Below are 19,479 nucleotides of genomic sequence, written 5' to 3' on the forward strand. Positions count from 1 at the left end.
CTAAACAGCTTTTTAACATGAAAGGGACAACCCTTCTCAAGGGTTTAGCATGAAGTGAAAGTGAAACCAATACTTTCATGTCCGACTCTCTGCAACCCCATGGACTGTGGCCCACGAGGCTTCTCTGTACACACAATTCTCCATGCAATACTGGAGTAGGTAGCCATTCCCTTCTCCAGGAGATCTTCCCATTCAAGGGATCAAAGCCGGGTGTCCTGCATTGCAGGCAGATTCTCTACCATCTGAGCCACCACAGAAGCCCAAACTCAATAATGTTTAGCATGTCTGTTAGCAAAAATGATAGGGTTTTAGAAAAAAGTTTTTTAAGAGATGCCAAATAGCCATATTATGTCTTTTGTATTTAAAACAAGCAAAGTCATAATTTCAAATGCAAATAAGAGTGTTGAAGTTTTAAAAAATTGTGTAACACTTCAAAAAAAAAGAAAAGAGTTCTGAACTAGAGGTAGTAAGCAGACACAAGCCTTGAATTCTAGTTCTAGCATTACTAACAACTGAATATGAGATTTAATTCTAAGTATCTCATTTACCAAATGAAGACACCAGACAAGATCAGTGGTTTTAATTTTATTTTGACAAGTGTTCAGACAGAACTTTTCCATGGGTCAGGTGAGGAGTTTCAGTTTTACTTTAAATATGAGAAGTTAATATCCTCACAGTTAAGAAATCTCCTGAGGGCCAGAAGAGCCAGTCACTTTCCACAGCTGAAAATCACTCAAATAACATTTGAAGCTTTTCTAGCTCTACAAGTTTTAGCAATTAATTCAATTCACTGATACACATTAATATATATAAAATAGATAAACAACAAAGACCTACTGTATAATACCAGGAACTATACCTAGTATCTTGTAATAACCTATAATAGAAAGGAATCTGAAAAAGATATATGTAATATATATATATACACATATATATATATATTTATACACACACACACACACATATACATATGACTCAAGCACTTTGCTGTATACCCAAAACATTATAAATCAACTATATTTCAATTTATCCCTGGGTTGGGAAGATCCCCTGCAGGAGGGCACAGCCACCCACTCCAGTATTCCTGCCGGGAGAACTCCACGGACAGAGAAGCCTAGCAGGCTACAGTCCACAGTCACAAGGACTTGGACATGACTGAGCATACATACTTCAATTTAAAAATAATTCACTGACTGAATGAATTCTGAAGCATCTGTTTTATGCCAGGCACTGTTCTCCTCTTAACTCAATGAACTTACCCACTGAGAACAGGGAACCACATTGGCCAGAGCCATGGCTATAGGGAGCTCTCCTTGATCACCCATCATTGTGACCAACTCCACCAGTCTCTCAAAACGATCTGCCAATACTGTTTCTGCAAGTGTGTCAAACTCTGTGCCTTGTTGAAGGATTTTTGTCAGAACTTCCATAAACGTAGCTCTTGTCTGGAGATCTTTGTGATAACCTAAGCCTGATGTGGACAGACAGATGCAAATTTATTAACATGGTCTTTTTGAAGTAATTTCACTTTTCTTATATACTGATTCTCTAGGTTTTAAATTTCTCTATGAACCTTTCATTTTACCTCACCTATGGAGTGCATGAGGCCGCTGTCCACGTTAGCATTGAGTAAGTTTGACATTGCCAGGACTGTGCAGTGCCTCAGTGATGCCAGCCTCCGAGACATGCCACGTTTCCTGCCACCTGTTTGTGCATTTTCATCTTCGACTTCACTGCAGTCGTTCAAAAGGTTCATAAACAATGTGAAATACCTGAGAAATAAAAAGACTGACCCTTACCCCGTGAAGGCCACACACATCAACTAGAAAGCTAATGAGACATTCTGAAACCATCACGTGTACATCACGAGTGGTCTAGCATCTGCTTCTCTCTAGTCTTAGGGGTAATCAGCCAGCACGGCTCATTAGGTAGTGCTCTGTGTTGAATATGATTTTATCCTGATCAAGTCCAGTACATAGTTCATAACATAAGTACCAAATAGATGCAATGTTTCCTGGTTAAATGTATCACGTTTAATAATTAAGACGATGACTTAATGAGGTGATCTGGGTTTTACTGTCTATAAAAATTCACTGATCAAATTATATTTTCTAGAAAAACCACAAAACACAGCTGTTTTCCTATACCAGCCCTAAATAGGGATTATTGCTTCAAGAAAGTGCTGTATTTTGTGAAACAGCAGCTGATGGTCATAATAATGAGGCAATGAGGTCCATTTTCTAAATATAATCATTTGCTATTTTGATTACACTTCGTTTTGTTGTGTGTGGGGCTTTGTTTTTTGCTTTTTATTTCTGGCAACTGAAATTTACTTAAGAAACAACTGTGATTTGGCTTCCATCAACTCCACACCATCTCCTTCCTCAGGCTGCAGCGGCAGACCAGCCAGGAGTGAAACTACTGCTTCCATGCTTGCCTGGTCCAAATCTCTGAAGAAAAAAAAAAATTTTAAGACCACAAATCTCTCAAGTTCTTACACTTCACCTTCCCCTCAAATGAATGTCTTTCTAACAGACATGAATTTTCATAACTACCTATTTCATTAAACAAATTTCTCTCTCTCTCTCTCTCTTTGGTCACTAAGTTGTGTCTGACTCTCGCGACCCCATGGACTATAGCCAGCCAGGTTCCTCTATCCATGGGATTCTCCAGGCAAGAATATTAGAGTAGGATGCCATTTCCTTCTCCAGGGGATCTTCCTGATCCAGGAATCGAACCCAGGTCTCCTGCATTGCAGGCAGATTCTTTACTGACTGAGCTGTAGGGAAGCCCTAAACAAATTACCATGAAAACCCAAATAATCGATGAGCTAATATGCAGAGCCCAGAATACAAACACACTTCAAGTCAGGCAAAGGGCAATAATAACTTTCTACAAAGTAATCTTGGATAAATGACTACCTTAAATTAAAAGCATGTACTGTGGGACCAAGCCTGGCCAAAGAAATATATGTGAATAGCTATTATGTAATTCATAATGTTTAAATATTTCTGATACATGGTAGTAAGTATTTATCATTAGAGCAAACTTAAGCAATTACATTTCAGAAAGACGCAAAACAGCTAAGTTCTTCAAATAATATCTTTATCCAGTCAAAAAATAAAAACAATCTAAGGCCTTATATATCTTATTTTCCAACTGTAGACTGTCTTTCCTAAATATACAACATAAACTTTCCAAACAACACTCACTTTTTACTGAAAATTTTTTAGTTAAAAAGAAACAATAAAGATTAATATCTTTGAATAATCCAAATGCAAGAGCTTGATATCCCCCAAAACAATTTCAATATAAATTAATACGTACACAAACTGTAATAAGTAGATATAATGCCTAGAGTAAACCTCCTAATATGTAAAAGTCTTTTTCTTTCCTCTCTCTCTCTCTCTTTTTTTTTTTTTACCTTGTAAGACATTTTACATCGTCATCTGCCGCTTGGTTTGATGTTCCCATAACCCAATCTGTCAAGTATTCTACCATCTTATTCCTAAAGAATGGGAGAGAAAAAGAAAAAAGGAAACTGCTTTTTCAAAGTCACACGTAAAAATTCTTGTATGATTAAAAGTGTAATAATTCAAGTAATTTGCCAAATCACTCAGGCAATAAGATAATTTCATAAAAGAGATATTACTACCACAAATCTAACAGAGAAGGGCACAAACACCAACTGGTATACTGATCTACCACCTTAGCCCTTAGCTAAAGACTTTGAAAAAAGAAGGGAACAACAGAAGATGAGATGATTAGATAGCATCACCGACTCAGTGGACAAGGATGTGAGCGAACTCCAGGAGACAGTGAAGGACAGAGGAGCCTGGCATGCTGCACTCCATGGGGTTGCAGAGTCAGACAAGACTTAGAGACTGAACAACAACAATGCTATCTATCAGGTGGACACAGAATCAAATTCTTAGTTCAAGTGTAGTATAATTTTAGAAAAAGGGAGCACTGTCATGGGCACAAAGCTTTGGGAAATTTAAAATAATCTGAAGGAAAAAAACACATAAAATACTTCTTTCCACCTCTCCCGCTTCCCATGATAACCAGGTGCCACTATTTTTCTGTACTTCACTAAACATAGTAAAATTTACAAGACTTTATTTTGCTCTTTGAGAACTCACCTGAATTTCATCTCTTGACAAAATGAGAGGTCATCTCTCCTTGCCATCATTACCTCGACTAACTGACACAGTTTTGTTTTTATTTGAATTGCATGAACCATATTTCCAAGTACACGAACATATCTATTTAGATACAGGGGCATTAAAAAAAAAGTGATCAGATATAAATGAAGGAAAAGGTTTTCTAAATGCTTTCACCACTAAGTAAAATGATTAAATGTAACCATAAAAATTATAAGATTTTCATTTTGCTCATATGAGAAGATATATAACTTCTAATTACCTTATTATCACACCCTGATTTGGGTGCAAAAAAGAAAAGGATGGCAAATTATTTTATTGCTAACTACCAATGCAAATGTGGTCTGCTACACTTCAATAGAATGCCTACCTGACCAGATTTAACATCATTGTTTCAATGCTGGCTTGCCCCAGATGTTCAGAACTGCCTTCGGTATGATTATCTAGTAAGTTCTTCATTATAGCTATGGTTTGCTCCACAAACTGAGTATTGGTGTCAGTCAATAAAACCTATACAAAGAACAAAATATTGGGAATTGATTGATTTGGGAATCAATGCACAGCAGACAGACCATAGATAAATGTCATACACATGCAGAAATACACCCATGGGCACATATTCAAACAGGCACATAGATATACACAGATGCTCATACCCATGCCCAAGACATTGTTAACCCCAGGCATATCCACGCACCAGAGTCCCTACAAAGCAAACTAATTTCTGAATTAGATGATTCTCCTTTTTGCAATGTTTTTATCTATTTTTTAAAATTATAAGTGAAAGTCCATGCCAGTATCAAAATTAAATAACCTAAAAGAAAAAGGCTTCTTTATTTCAAATGAGTCACTACTTAAAGGAAAGGGTAAAAAATAAAACAGAGAACACTTTACCTGTCCTTGGGAGTCAAAAAACTTGCTGATGGTATTCTTCAGTTTGTTAAAAAGCATTGGATAAAGAGCAGGACTCAATTCTAGACCCACCAGATCCTTAACATTGGTCCGTATTTGAAGTCCCACTTTCTCATGGTTACAGACCATTAAGGACAGCAGCCGATCCATAAATTTGCTGACAGGTGTATCTGCATTTCCCTCTGAAGACATCACTGAAATCATGGAACCCTTGCGTTCACTGACAGGGCCCATGGGTGGGCTATATGTTGCTAAGCCAGAATTGCTTCTCTGCTGCAGGCACACTCCCCCAAGGGCACAAAGGAAGCCAGTCATGTTGATCCATTCTTGTAGTGAGTCCGTGTCAGATAAATCTATGGATCCTCCTCCACTCACATGAGACATTCGCCTCTTAACAATGGTCTTGTGAAGGCTTTCAGCAGCCTAAACACAAAATTTTTATGGAAAGCATGAATTCAACCTAAATTCGTTGAGAGACTTGACAAACTACTTTTTATCCAACATTTCTGTGACAAGAGAACATTTGTTTTACATTTTAAAAAATTCAAGTCTTTGCTCTGCAATTTCTAGTCACATCAAGGTATCTCACCGCTTGAGGACAGATGAGTCTTAATTTACAGAACTGAAGGTGGTGGTAACACATGGATCCAGTATCAGATACAGAAGGTGGTGATAAACTGCAGTTCAGAAAGGAACATACTTTCAAAATATTTGCTTATATCAATTTCCGGACACAGAAGCAATATCTGTGCTGCTTCAAGGAATATAAGCATTTGAAGGTTTTTAACCACGTAGCTGCTGCTGCTGCTGCTAAGTCGCTTCAGTCATGTCCGACTCTGTGCGACTCCATAGACGGCAGCCCACCAGGCTCCTCCATCCCTGGGATTCTCCAGGCAAGAACACTGGAGTGGGCTGCCATTTCCTTCTCCATTAACCAAGTAGGGTATGCATTTAATAACTTAGTGACTGTCCAAGTTCAAAAACTCTGGATCCAGCTGTGTGAACGTTGTACTACTATTAATATAGATTCCCACATGACAAGATGAGAGTAACCAAGTGGAAAAACCATTGAATATACAAAAGAATGTAATGAAGGAGTATAGAATGATAAAGTCAATAGAAAAAAATAATTAAGAATTTGTAATCTGACAGAGGAGGAATCTTCCAGGAATTCTGATCCTTTCAGTTTATGGAGTGGAGATGAGAAAGAAAACTGTGTGTGGCATAAATTTTTCAAATTCAATTTTCCCTATATACTGCCTACAAGCATAACAGTCATCTTACTATAGGGGATATATCAACCTAAGAAAGCAATATATTAGGGGCAATCGGTGATATGAATGATGTAGAAGTACCACTGCATTTACTTCATTATGTTTATTCTATGGGGAAAATGACCTCTCATGAATGATTGCTTTGAATATGGAACTCTTAAAACTTTGCCATTTCTTATAGCACATGGATTTACTACAGTTGCATCTAGTATTAGGATATGGCTACGTATCTCTGCTGTCATGCAGCACATTGTCCCTTTTAGGCCCTACATTATCAGATATTTATGCAAGCTCCCTGGTCAGGAATTAAGAGAGTGAGGTTCACAGGATGGATGATTTAATGTGTAGCACAGTGAAAGAACCATTGGATACAACATTATGCTTTGATAAAAAAAAGTAAGCCTAGATCTTGCATTTAAGTACTTTATGTGATCTCATTTGACTAAGAGGTTGGTTGGGCTCAAGATAATGAATCAACTTCACACCTTCAACAATATATGCAATAATGAGTCATTGGTATCAGACACAGAAAGTCCACTGAAGAAGAACTTGCAGACTGGCTTATAAGCAACAGTAGGGTAGAGCATATATATGGACCGAATTTACATAGTGAGATTATCAAACCCTGTCAAGTGACTTTGAATTTTTTAGCAGCAGCAGGATGACTGAATCCTTAGCATATTGACTGCATATGGGTTGCAGCACAGCTGAAACACTGTGGTTGGTATATACATGACTTATTTCCTTTACTCATCAAGCATTTGGATCCAGCTCCTCTTAGACATCTTCTTAATCTGGTTTCAGGTCTTCAGCCAAGTGTTCGTACTGAACAGACACTGTACTTGGCACTGATGTTAATTAAAGCATTATGGAATAGCGTATTAGCAGCTAAGGCTCAGCTAACTAAGCAGCTCTTTTGCATCTTTATTAAATACATATCTTCCCACTGAAAGTAAGAAAGAGGAAGAAAAGCTCAGAAGACCAGCTCCATCACATTGTACACCTGCAGCTGGTCTTCAAATAATAGTAAAACTCATCAAAATGGAGGCAGTGATACTGAAACGGATAAGCAACTTACACTAAGAATGAAATATATACAACAGCAGCTTTCAGACACAATGAAATCCAAACAAAGAAGTTCTGGCAAAACTGCCAACAGTCGTGAAGATGGAAGCAGTGGTCCTGGAAGCAACAGTGAGCATAGTAATGGATCTACCAATGAGGTGATTTCTAGTAACTCAAGACAGTCAGCTGGCAGCTCTGCCAAGAGGTCAATCAGAAGACCTCGCAGAACTGAAGCCCTTAAACAAGATCATGGTCAAAATCCTCTTAAAAGTAGTTGTGATACAGATCTTTGAAACAGAAAGTCAAGCAGACCTTTGCTTAAGGGAATTCCCAAGGCCTATTAGCAAGCAATGAAACAGGAAAAGACCTGCTTTTTAACAGTCAATGTCATCAACAGATAATCAAATACAAATGCTACATGCCTATTCACACTCTGAAGATCCAGAACATATTTCAGAGGAAATGAATGCTGCCCAAATAGCATAAGCATCTTAGGAATCACTTTCTTGGGAGAGAACTGGAAATGAATTATTTGCTTCTTGGCAATCCAGCATCACTAAATTCAGCTTCAGTACCACAAAGGGCACATGGCTGATGATAAGCTAAGTGCAGATGATGTCAGCTGTGGTAGATCCCAGATTAGTGCAAAATCAGAAAAAAAAATATGGCTGATTTTCCTAGTGAAGAATCTGGACGTGAAGAGGAGCTAGCTCAAATTAATTCATAGGCAGAGCTAACATCTCACCCCTAACAACATCTTGCCACTGTAGTATCCATTTACCATAAACATCTTAGTCAAGGAACTATAATTCATAAACATCAATTCAACAGTTACTCTTTTAATTAACTATTAATTTGGATATTGTCTGCAAGAAAGGAAACATCTTGTTACGGAATACAATCCAAGATGATGATGCAGCTAAATCTTTCTGAAGGATTAATAAATAAAGCAGAGAAACTTCCTTGGTATGTTGGTTTACTAATAGATTTAAATGAGATTCACTGAAGGTTGCTCAAAAATTTAGGAAATAACAGGTAAATAGTAATTTTAAAAAATTTTATGCAATAGTCAAAGTACATTTTGTGTACTCTTTTCAACTAGGAGTTAATTCATAGCATTTAATGCGCCATTATCAACCTATTTTATTGTAATTGTGATTTTCATATTACATTTAAAGATTTCCTTTACAGGGCTCATATTTTATTGCTGTCTTGTTTTTAAACAGTACTTTTTGACACTTTTTTTGATCAGATCATCTCCAACAGAAACAAAGGAGTAACAGTAATATTTATTCTCTTCTTGACTCCAGGAACACAGTAGTAACTACTCTGTTTTCAAACTACAGTTAAACATTCTTAAATTGTGTCACTATACATGAAGCAAAATATTAATGTGAAGTTAAAATAAAGCTAATACAACATTTTGATAAGGGTACTGTTCTTTCATCTGAGGAGTCTTTTGTACCTTGACTTTTATACTGCATAAAGAACTAGGTTAGTGTTTTTTTTCTCTAGGTTGAATTCTGCTGTATATTTACATACTTCTTATTGGGGCTCAAGTTTGCAGATCTTTAATCGTTCCACTGATTCATTTTCATGTTTCCTTTGTCTAACACTGCTTTGATAATGTTGTTCCATTCTCTGACACAGAGACATTTATTAGCTGAATATATTACACCATATTATATTATATATTTTCAGCTTAGCTCTCCCCAGGCTTGATATAAATGTCTAATTTTATTGAACATTTAAGTGCTTCAAGTATTTTTTACTAATTGAATTAGAAAAAGTATGTACAATATTCTTCAATTTAAGTCTGAATTTGCCAATAAGGAGTTCATGGTCTGAGCCACAATCAGCTCCTGGTCTTGTTTTTGTTGACTGTATAGAGCGTCTCCATCTTTGGCTGCAAAGAATACCTCAGATATGCAGATAACACCACCCTTATGGCAGAAAGTGAAGAGGAACTCAAAAGCCTCTTGATGAAAGTGAAAGTGGAGAGTGAAAAAGTTGGCTTAAAGCTCAACATTCAGAAAACGAAGATCATGGCATCCAGTCCCATCACTTCATGGGAAATAGAAGGGGAAACAGTGGAAACAGTGTCAGACTTTATTTTTCTGGGCTCCAAAATCACTGCAGATGGTGACTGCAGCCATGAAATTAAAAGGCGCTTACTCCTTGGAAGGAAAGTTATGACCAACCTAGATAGCATATTCAAAAGCAGAGACATTACTTTGCCAACAAAGGGTTTGTCTAGTCAAGGCTATGGTTTTTCCTGTGGTCATGTATGGATGTGAGAGTTGGACTGTGAAGAAGGCTGAGTGCCAAAGAATTGATGCCTTTGAACTGTGGTGTTGGAGAAGACTCTTGAGAGTCCCTTGGACTGTAAGAAGATCCACCAGTCCATTCTGAAGGAGATCAGCTCTGGGATTTCTTTGGAAGGAATGATGCTAAAGCTGAAACTCTAGTACTTTGGCCACATCATGAGAAGAGTTGACTCATTAGAAAAGACTCTGATGCTGGGAGGGATTGGGGGCAGGAGGAGAAGGGGACGACAGAGGATGAGATGGCTGGATGGCATCACTGACTCGATGGACATGAGTCTGGGTGAACTCCGGGAGTTGGTGATGGACAGGGAGGCCTGGTGTGCTGCGATTCATGGGGTTGCAAAGAGTCGGACACGACTGAGCGACTGATCTGATATGATGTACAATATTTTATTTCCTACTTCTGGTCTTTAAAGGGTTATAATTTGAAGAATTCCAATGAAAAAACTGCTTGTTCATGCAGGTATGTATGTGCTCAGTCACATCTGACTCTTTGCGACCCCCATGGACGGTAGCCCACCAGGATCCTCTGTCCATGGAATTTTCCAGGCAAGAATACTGGAGCAGGTTACCATTTCCTTCTCCAGGGGATCTTCTGGACTCAGGGATTGAACTGGCATCTTTCATGTCTCCTTCATTGGAAGGTGGATTCTTTACCACTGCCATCTGGGAAGCCCTCATGCAAGCGTAAGAAACTATTAATAGATCCCTGTTAGTGGATCCATTGCCTCATTTTTTATACATTCTTTAAGAGGAAAGCTTTTAATGGTTAGGTGACATTTGACCATTTACATAGATACTATGACAGTTCATTTTATTTCTTGATCTGGCTGTGCTGGGTCTTAGTTGTGTTGTGGCACGAGGTATCTCTGATCTTCACTGTAGGATCTTTAGTTGTGGGAAACAGGATCTTTAGTTGTAGCAGTTCATTTTTAAATGTTAGCTGTCTTCTAAAAGTTTTTGTAAAACTACCAAGCAATTTTTTAATGTGATTATATCCGTTTATATTTCCCATAGGTGCATCACATATCCTGTGACTCAGCAATTCTACTGTGTGTGCCTTACAGAAATACATCTATAAGATCAGCAAAGGGCACATTCAAGAATGTTCATAGCAGCACGATTCAAAATAACAATATTGTAATATCCTTCAGTTAAAATAAACAAACAAATTTAAAAAAAAAACTAGTCTTTGTATAACTGTCTGATGCCAAAAATGTACAGAAAGAAAAAATTAAATTCAGGACTGTTGAATAAATAATATATTACAGTAACAAAAAATGAACTAGAATTGCACAGAATAGTGTGGCTGAATCTCACAAACATTATGTTGAGTGAAAGAAGCCAGATATTAGAATATACTTCTATTGTTCAGTTCATATACGTTTAACAACAGGAAAATGACTGTATTCAATCAGGATAATGGTTAGTTACTCTTGATCATTAGTGACTGGAAGGAGCACAATGAAAGCTTCTGGAATGCCGGTAATGATTTCTTTCTTGATGTGGGTGCTGACTGCACAAGTATGTTCATCTCCTAATATTTTGCACTGTCACTTCAACTTACACATATTTTAAAATTTATGTTATCCTACAATTAAAAAAAACTATGTGAAAGATGCAAAGCAAGTTTAACTAGAAAAACCCAAACTTAAGATTGTCATATAGCAGCAGCAACATATTTTTATCATAGACTAATATAGTCAACACAGAATATCGAATTTCTTTTTAAAAGCTTTGATTTACATGAATAAACCTTGTACACATTATGCCAAGTCAAAGAAACCAATCACTACTGACCACACATTGCATGATGCTATTTATATGCAATGTCCAGAACTGGCAAGTCTACTCAGACAGAAGTAGCTTAATGGCTGATGAGGGCCAGGGGCAGAGGTGTAGAGGGAGGTTAGGGAATGACAGCTAAAGGGCATGGGTTTTTATTAAATTGTGGTGGGGGCTACACAACTTTGAATATATTAAAATCTACTGAATTATAAATTTTTAAACAGGTGAATTTTACAATATGTGAATTACATCTCAACAAAACAGCCACAAAAAAAGAAAGCTTTCATTTTAAAGCCACATGTCCATCTTCAAATAATGATATTAGGTGCAGATTTTTGCTTCATAAAAATGTAACTTTTCTTATTCTAATTAAGCATGACAAGAAAAAAACAATGGGAGACTAATGAATTTTTCTAAAATGAGAACAATATGACCATTACAAATCAAACATACAGAAATATCAATTGTTAATTTCCAAGGTAACAGATGATAACAGTTGATGAGTGAAACGTTCAAATTTTAAAATTTCATATAACCTATGGCTCAATCTTCTGGCCACCAGAACCCTTAATTAGAATACCTAATAAAACAGTAAGACCTAGTGTTTCAATTTTAATTCTTTTTCTCTACTTTTGTCACTCCTTTCCTGAAAATTCTGTGCAATACTCTCATGGAAAAAGAGAAAGAAAAGAGGGGAAAGGAATGGTCTCTATCATAAATCATCTCTAGCTCAGAACTGTCCAGTATTTCTGCAATGATGGAAACATTTAATATCTGTACTGTCCAAGATAGCAGTCAATTTCCACATGTGGCTACTGTGTGACAGAGAAACTGAATTTTAACTGTATTTAATTATAAGTGAAATTTTAATTTGACTAGGGTATGGTGGCTACCATTTTAGTGCAGGTTTAGATAAACCACAACTAAACCATCAGTCTTAAGACATCTAATACTTATTACACTAAGAGTCACTCACAAAATATTACTAAAGTGTATGTAGTACATATGTTTAGCAGATCAATCAAGAGACAAAATCAACTTCACAAACTCACCTGGCCATCTTCCATTTTGGCTTTTGGGTAGTTGAGGATTAGTTTTGTAGCTTGTTCCCACTTTGCATGCGTATCTTCCCAAGCCTAAAATGAAAGCAATTACCACTTGAAAGCAACCTTAAACCTAGAGCTAAAAATCAATCAGTAATAGACAGGTCTCAAACTTGGTATATATTATAATATCCTATTTATAATATGCATACATCTTAGAGTCGCTTCAAAAGCTATTCCTGGTCACATGCACAAAACAAAAGGCTTCTAAAATTGCAGGTAGGGGCCTGGAAAGGATATTTCTGTTGCTAAGGACATACCTCAGTGTTTCCTGCAGTGGGATGCTCAATTCGCCGTAGTAGCGCCATCACTCTTTTCTGAAGTGCTGCTCTTCCTAAGCAAAGACAACAGCAGATCAGCCTATTGCACTTAAGAGCCCTGCTTGCCAGTGGAGAATGTGGCAAGCCCAACCCAAAAGGCAGAGGAGGAGGAGGGGAATGAATACTTCAAATGGTAAAGCTGCACACTTCCTTTTACCAGCCTCACAGGAAAGGGGTATTTAACTTGGTCTCTACAATGTCCTTGGCCTAAAATAGCTATTTCTACCTATACTTACTCATAACATGTGCTAATGCTTTTAAAACTTCACTATATACAGCTGAGGCAGAGTAAACTGTATAATTTATAACTGAAAGCAATTTATACTGTCAGTTTTTAAATAAATGCATATGGCATATTAAAAATTCAGTGAGAAAATAACTTATTCCAAATACTATTTACTTTTACCTTACCTTGTGAAAAAAAGGATTTCAGGAAAGGTATTTGAAATAGCCCTGTTAACTTAAAGAAGTATTGATCTTAAATACATGCCTATGTTCCTAGAGTAATCAGGTATTTGAGTCAAGGTAGACTGAGTAAAAAAAAAAAATATGCATGATTTACCTGTTGACATCATATTGCTAACAGAAGCAAATTCCATGAATGTGTTATAGTTGGGCAAGAAGTTGTGTACTGACACTTCATCCACCCCACACCGGATATCTGCTTCCTCACAGAGGTGACGAAAACAGGACATGGCAACCAGAACTGCTTCAGTGTCGGGGCTCCACAGGAACATGTACAGGGCCACTTCTAGTTTGGTCTGGGCTTGTCGGCATATTGGTGGGGTTCCACTGCACCCTGCTGCACTATCCTGGGATCAAGAGAAGGAGGCAAATATTTGCAACTTACATAATTTTATTTACAAAATCCAATAATTCAACAAGCTGTGTACCATAGATGTCTGTATATAATAACCCACAAGAGCTTTTCCTCTTTAACCATGACAGAATTTTTACACCTCAAAATATCTTGACTGAATGAGAACTCAAATTATTTGGACCAACATAATACTAGTATCTCTTCAATTTTTTCAGATGCCATAAATATAGATTAAGTCTAATATGAACACAAAGAAAATATGCACAGTATAAATCTACTCAATGAAAAATATAATGCACTTCTCAGTCACTCAAAAATGACGAAGAGGAAGTAACAAGAAATTCTATCCACCCAGAGGCAAGAAATTAATCATACTGCAAACTGACTGAAATAAGAACATGAATAAGAACTAAACATGACTGTATAAAGTATATTGGGCTCTGGATAACATATTCTCAAAACACAAAATAGAGAAATTCTCATTTATAAGCGAACATGCAAATTCTGCAGTTAAGACCAATAGAAAATACCACACTGTTGAGTAGTTGTTTTCCTTTGACTGAAGATTATATTGTAAAATAGGGATTTAAAAAAGCTTTGGAAAAAAAATAAAATAAAATAAAAAAGCTTTGGTCTGCAAAAGAAATTCTATAATGATCTGACATTTTCAGTAGCATTATGATTTATTTTTAAAGGGAATTATGGACACAAAAGTCCTGAAAACACTTAATGCATATAACATTAAGCAAAATGCTTTTTTTCCCCAGTAAATCTGTACTTTTTTTAGTTGATAGAACTTTTAAACTTCTGGGGTACAAATGATCTTTCTTATGGGATAGAGAATTATAATAATTACAGCTATCAGTTACAGCTTATAAGTGTCAAATACTCAATCCAGTGCTATTTACACGTTATCTCACTTAATTCTCACAATAATTCTGCAGCAGAAATTATTATCCCCTTTTAAAGTTGAGGAACTGAGACATAGATAAGTTAGGAACTTGCCTGAGTGTCCACGAAGAGCAGTAACGAAACTAGAAGCTAAGCAGTTCCTTATTATGCTGTATTACCTAGTTGAAATTTACCCAAGTTAATTCAGAAAAAAAGTACAGAGCACAGATGATGATACAAGAAAACTACAAAAGTCCCTTACCATGGATGAATTTCCTTTCCCCTTCCTGAGAGAGGTTCCAGGAGCACAAGTGCGTAGTAATTCGTCATGATCCATGGACATTTGACTGGTATTCCCACTTGAAGGAACATCACATCCTACTCCATAAAGGAAGAGAAAGTGACAGGAACTTCTATCTGCCTGCTAGAAAGGAAAAATAAGTAAGCCTTTTCGAAGCACTGATAGCTAAGAGAAATAAATACTTATATGAGTTGCCTTTCTGTTTGAGATTATCCTGGAAAACCTCTCCTTCCAATTCCTACTCCTCTCACACTGAAAAACATTCTCTAGAAACCCAGTAGTACAAATAATGTTTCCTCAATGTCTCGGAAACTCCTCTCAGTTTTCCACTCTTCAAATACTCAGAATCAACAGATCTAGAAACGTAAATTAAGATTTCTAGATCTAACATGGACACAAGTTAAACATCAACAGCATAAATCTACCACACAAAAAATATAATGTACTTTTTAGTCAGTTAAAAACAACAAAGATTTCCTCTCATACAACATGGTCAGGATAGCGGGAAGTTGACTCTTTTGAGATTAAATTCCTCTGAACCAGAATCAACACTGGTATATATGCTAAGTATGAGTGACTTCACTGACCAGAGGACAAGATTCACTACTGGATTACTAATGCTTGCACTCCGGAGAATTATACTATAGGCAAGGGCATGAAACGCTGAAGTCCAATCGCATTCCTCACCTTTGGCATAATGCCAAATTCTACTATAGTAACAGATGAAGGTAAGCCAGATATGAATAAATCCAACTCACCATTAGCTCATTTCTAAACAAAGAAAATTCAACAAGCTGCATGGTACACTGAAAAGGATATGTATTAGAGACATTTAAATTTCCCATAGATTTTATCCATTCCAGAAATGGATAAAAATTTATTGAATCAAGTACTCCTAAAACTATGCCATAACAGAACTTTTTAATTGACTGATTATAGAAACTTTATGTTAAAAGAAACTTAAGGCTCTTCTCTAGCCCCCAAAATCTTGTCACCAGGCTTCAATAGTTCAGAATCAAAACTTTTCACTCAACCCTAAGGAAGAAGACTTCTGATATCTTCAACAGGTAATAACTTCCTCACAGAAATATAAATAAACCTTAGATTGATGGCACTCGATGTCTTTCCTTCAGCTTCTTTATATATATAGATAGATAGCATTCTCTGGACTAGCCTAGACATCGGATTCAAGTCTTATGTATGAACTTGAGAGCAGAGACAGCAAATGTTGTTTCTCAATCTTCTTTGGTTATAGAGGCCCCACTCCTCCTAGGTCTGCCCCACAGAATCCTGCTTAACTCGTCTAGACTTTATCAGGATTGTGGCTTTAAGGGTAACGGCTCAAAATAATTTTTACTTAAAGTGCTGATTTCTCAGCCATTGTCTCCTGCATGTACATTTCCCTTGAAGACTTTGCAGAAGAGAGGAGCTGAATAAGGACTTGATTTGGCTAATAAACATTTCCTTAATCTCTTTTCATTACCATTCCAAATATTCTTCCGTTTCAAAAGATGTCATTTTGCTTACCTTATTTTTAAGAAGAAATTTATTCCTGCAGATCAAAATTTCCCGCAACCATTTGAGAATTTCTGTGCTACTAAGCATTTGATGACTAGTCAATTTCTTGCAAATGTAAAAAAGCATTTGTGAGCTGCAGAAACAAAGTTCACTGTTACCAGCATTGCCAATAAACAACCTAATACAGATAAAGTCAGAATAAAAGAATGGCATTCTCTAATAATGGACAAAGTTTAAAGAAGCTTATCTTCCTTTCCAGGATTTATTTTAGAGAATTGGTTATCAAAATGTTAATAGCACTATAATGAAAGGAAGTATACAAATTACATTAAAAAAAGAAAAAAGTACTTCTAAGCCCCCTTCTCCCTCAACCACTTCATCCATGCATCTCATCCTCACAGAGGACTCAAGAAAAATTATAGATCTGTACAGCACAGACTGTATGTAAACTTAGTGTTCTAGAGCAGGGGTCGGCACACAACTGCCTGCAGGCCAAAGCCAGTCCATCATTTGCCTTTGCAAATAAAGTTTTAGTGGAACATGGTCACAATCCACTCATTCATTGTCTGTGGCTACTTTCATGTCCCAAGAGCAGAAGTAAACAGTTATAAAAGAGACTATCTGGCCCACAAAAACTAAAATCTTGACTGCTTGGCCCTTTAGAGAAAAAGTTTGCTTGTTTCCACTCTAGAGCTGCACTGTCAACACAGCAGCCACGAGCAGCCCCATGTGGCTGCCGCGCACTTGAAACGCGGCTTGTCTAAACTGATGTCCTGGAAGTAGGAAACAGCCCAAATTGTGAAGACTTTAGAAAAAAGGACATAAAATATCTCATCAATAACTTTTATATTGATCAACATATTAAAAATATTCTCTCTACACACACACACACACACACACACTGGGTTTAAAAATATATTCTTAAAATTAATTTTACCTGTTTATTTTTTTAATGTGGCAACTAGAAAAATTTAAATTACATATGTGATTCACATTATATTACTATCAAAGTGCACTGCTCCAGAATCTAGGATTTAACTCAGCTGCCAAGTGACTTGGTGTACCCACTTCTACAAGATAATAACAAAACCTGAGGCTTACACACTTACATTTTCCTCAGTGTGTTACCTCTATGCTCACTGAAAGGTAATAATTCATATAAGCAAAGAAATAAATTATAAAATTATATATACATATAATTTTGCCTTCTAAGCAGATATTCATTAAATTAATTCATCCACAAAAAACACCAGTATTATTGAAAACATGAGATTATAATTTAAAAAACTGAAATAAACTATTAATATTTAAAACTTTAACACTCTAAGCTTATAAATGATAAAAATAAATTTAAAACACAGTTTAACCATATAAAAATCTGAAATAGCAGAAGACATACCAAATAATAGTACTTATGGTTGGGTAATGAAATTTAGCACAATTTTTAAAAATTTATTTTCTAATTTGCTGTGACAATGTTCTTACAGTTAAAATAAGAAATAACCTAATAATTTCAAGTCAAATAAAACACAAAATCATAAAACATCTGGCAGTATAAGTGAATAAAGTTAATAAACCAAGTATATAGAGTTAATATTTAAAGACAAAAAAAATTAAAAATTTAAGTTGAATTAAAAAATAAGGGTGCATATACCTAATTTCCCAAAATGTTTCTACAGGAGCATCAGGATTCCACAAATCAATGCTATCTAACTGATGAAGAACCAGCAGAGCCTGAATTTTTAAAAAGAGAGAGAGAAGACTTACTCAAAAAAAAATTTGGTAAACATAACACTGGAGTATTTATTTTACAAATACTGACAAACTGAACTACTTAATTATAGCCTCAACATGCAGTATAAGGCACAAGAGAAAAGCTCTGAAGAACCCAAATCTCTAGGGATTATATATACAAAAATGAAGTCACTTTATTCTTCTCACTGTTACTTTAAATGGCATGTACACATAAGTTAAATACTGATGAATTCAGAATAGCAATATACATGTGTAAAAACTGCTTTAAGACACAAATAATATGATTTCAATAAGTATCAAAGAACTCTATGGAAAATAAAATTAACCCCCAAAGAAGGAGAGTTCTCCAAAACTAATATACACAACATTTTACTTCTAGGTCACAAGTTAAAAGTAGAAAGTATATCTGTGGCGGATTCATTTCGATATTTGGCAAAACCAAAACAATATTGTAAAGTTTAAAAATAAAACAAAATTTAAAAATAAATAAATAAAAAGTAGAAGTTATCTTGTTTGCCACAAATTCTTAGAACAGAAAGGTCAAATTATTTTTCAAAAAGGAGAAAGGGGGAGGAAAACAGATTTTTGCATTGCATAGAGATTATTCATCCTAAAATATTTCAACTGACCATAGAACTGAAATGGATTTGGCTCACAGAACATTAACAGGAATACACAATTAATACACAGAAACACTACTATTAAATAAATCAATGCCATCAAAAGTACAGAGAGTAGAACTAGACTCTTTCTTCAAACCAACCCTATCTTAACTCCAATAGGTTAAGTTCACAATGCTTCCCCCAGACGCACATTACTGAGCTCTGCACATTCCTCTCAGTCCTTGGTCAGCGGATTTGGAGATTCTTTACTCCTCTTTAAAGCTTTGTATTAAAACTCCAATGAAACACTGTTTGGAACACATAATGAGAACTGATTTCTTCTCTTAAAATCAAATCAAATGAATAAACTGCAAATAGAGCTGCAATGATAACCTGTGCAAATAAGCTGCAATGATAAGCTGCAATGACTCCCTTTAAATTATGGGAAAAATACGTAAATTTCTAACCTTGGACAACTTTATAAATCCAAAAGCTATAAGGATCAGACCTATATTATCTTATTTCAAATACTTTCACTGTAATTCTTTTGAGATATTTACTGGAAACTGCAAAGCGCTCTGAGAATCTTCAAAAATTATATGTTATACCTCTCATATCAAGGAAAAACAGCACAAATTAA

The 19,479-nt window shown here is 35.9% G+C and overlaps 1 protein-coding gene across 9 annotated transcripts in view; it reads right to left on the reverse strand.

The window, feature by feature from the left end:
• Positions 1 to 19,479, reverse strand: part of NF1 (neurofibromin 1) — a 257,570-nt gene that overhangs the window by 128,397 nt on the left and 109,694 nt on the right. For 8 of the 9 annotated variants that reach the window (XM_027516769.1, XM_027516770.1, XM_027516763.1 and 5 more), the window contains 13 exons: positions 18,137 to 18,216; positions 16,492 to 16,615; positions 14,926 to 15,087; positions 13,515 to 13,764; positions 12,893 to 12,966; positions 12,582 to 12,665; positions 5,058 to 5,498; positions 4,534 to 4,673; positions 4,143 to 4,265; positions 3,425 to 3,508; positions 2,334 to 2,450; positions 1,591 to 1,772; positions 1,260 to 1,471 (listed from right to left, as the gene is read on the reverse strand). In XM_027516769.1, the coding sequence (XP_027372570.1) occupies positions 1,260 to 1,471; positions 1,591 to 1,772; positions 2,334 to 2,450; positions 3,425 to 3,508; positions 4,143 to 4,265; positions 4,534 to 4,673; positions 5,058 to 5,498; positions 12,582 to 12,665; positions 12,893 to 12,966; positions 13,515 to 13,764; positions 14,926 to 15,087; positions 16,492 to 16,615; positions 18,137 to 18,216 (2,073 nt within the window). The remainder of the gene's footprint in view (positions 1 to 1,259; positions 1,472 to 1,590; positions 1,773 to 2,333; positions 2,451 to 3,424; positions 3,509 to 4,142; positions 4,266 to 4,533; positions 4,674 to 5,057; positions 5,499 to 12,581; positions 12,666 to 12,892; positions 12,967 to 13,514; positions 13,765 to 14,925; positions 15,088 to 16,491; positions 16,616 to 18,136; positions 18,217 to 19,479) is intronic. The other variant, XM_027516764.1, reaches the window with a different exon arrangement.

The sequence above is a fragment of the Bos indicus x Bos taurus genome, chromosome 19, assembly GCF_003369695.1.
Source record: "Bos indicus x Bos taurus breed Angus x Brahman F1 hybrid chromosome 19, Bos_hybrid_MaternalHap_v2.0, whole genome shotgun sequence".
Lineage (NCBI taxonomy): Eukaryota > Metazoa > Chordata > Mammalia > Artiodactyla > Bovidae > Bos > Bos indicus x Bos taurus.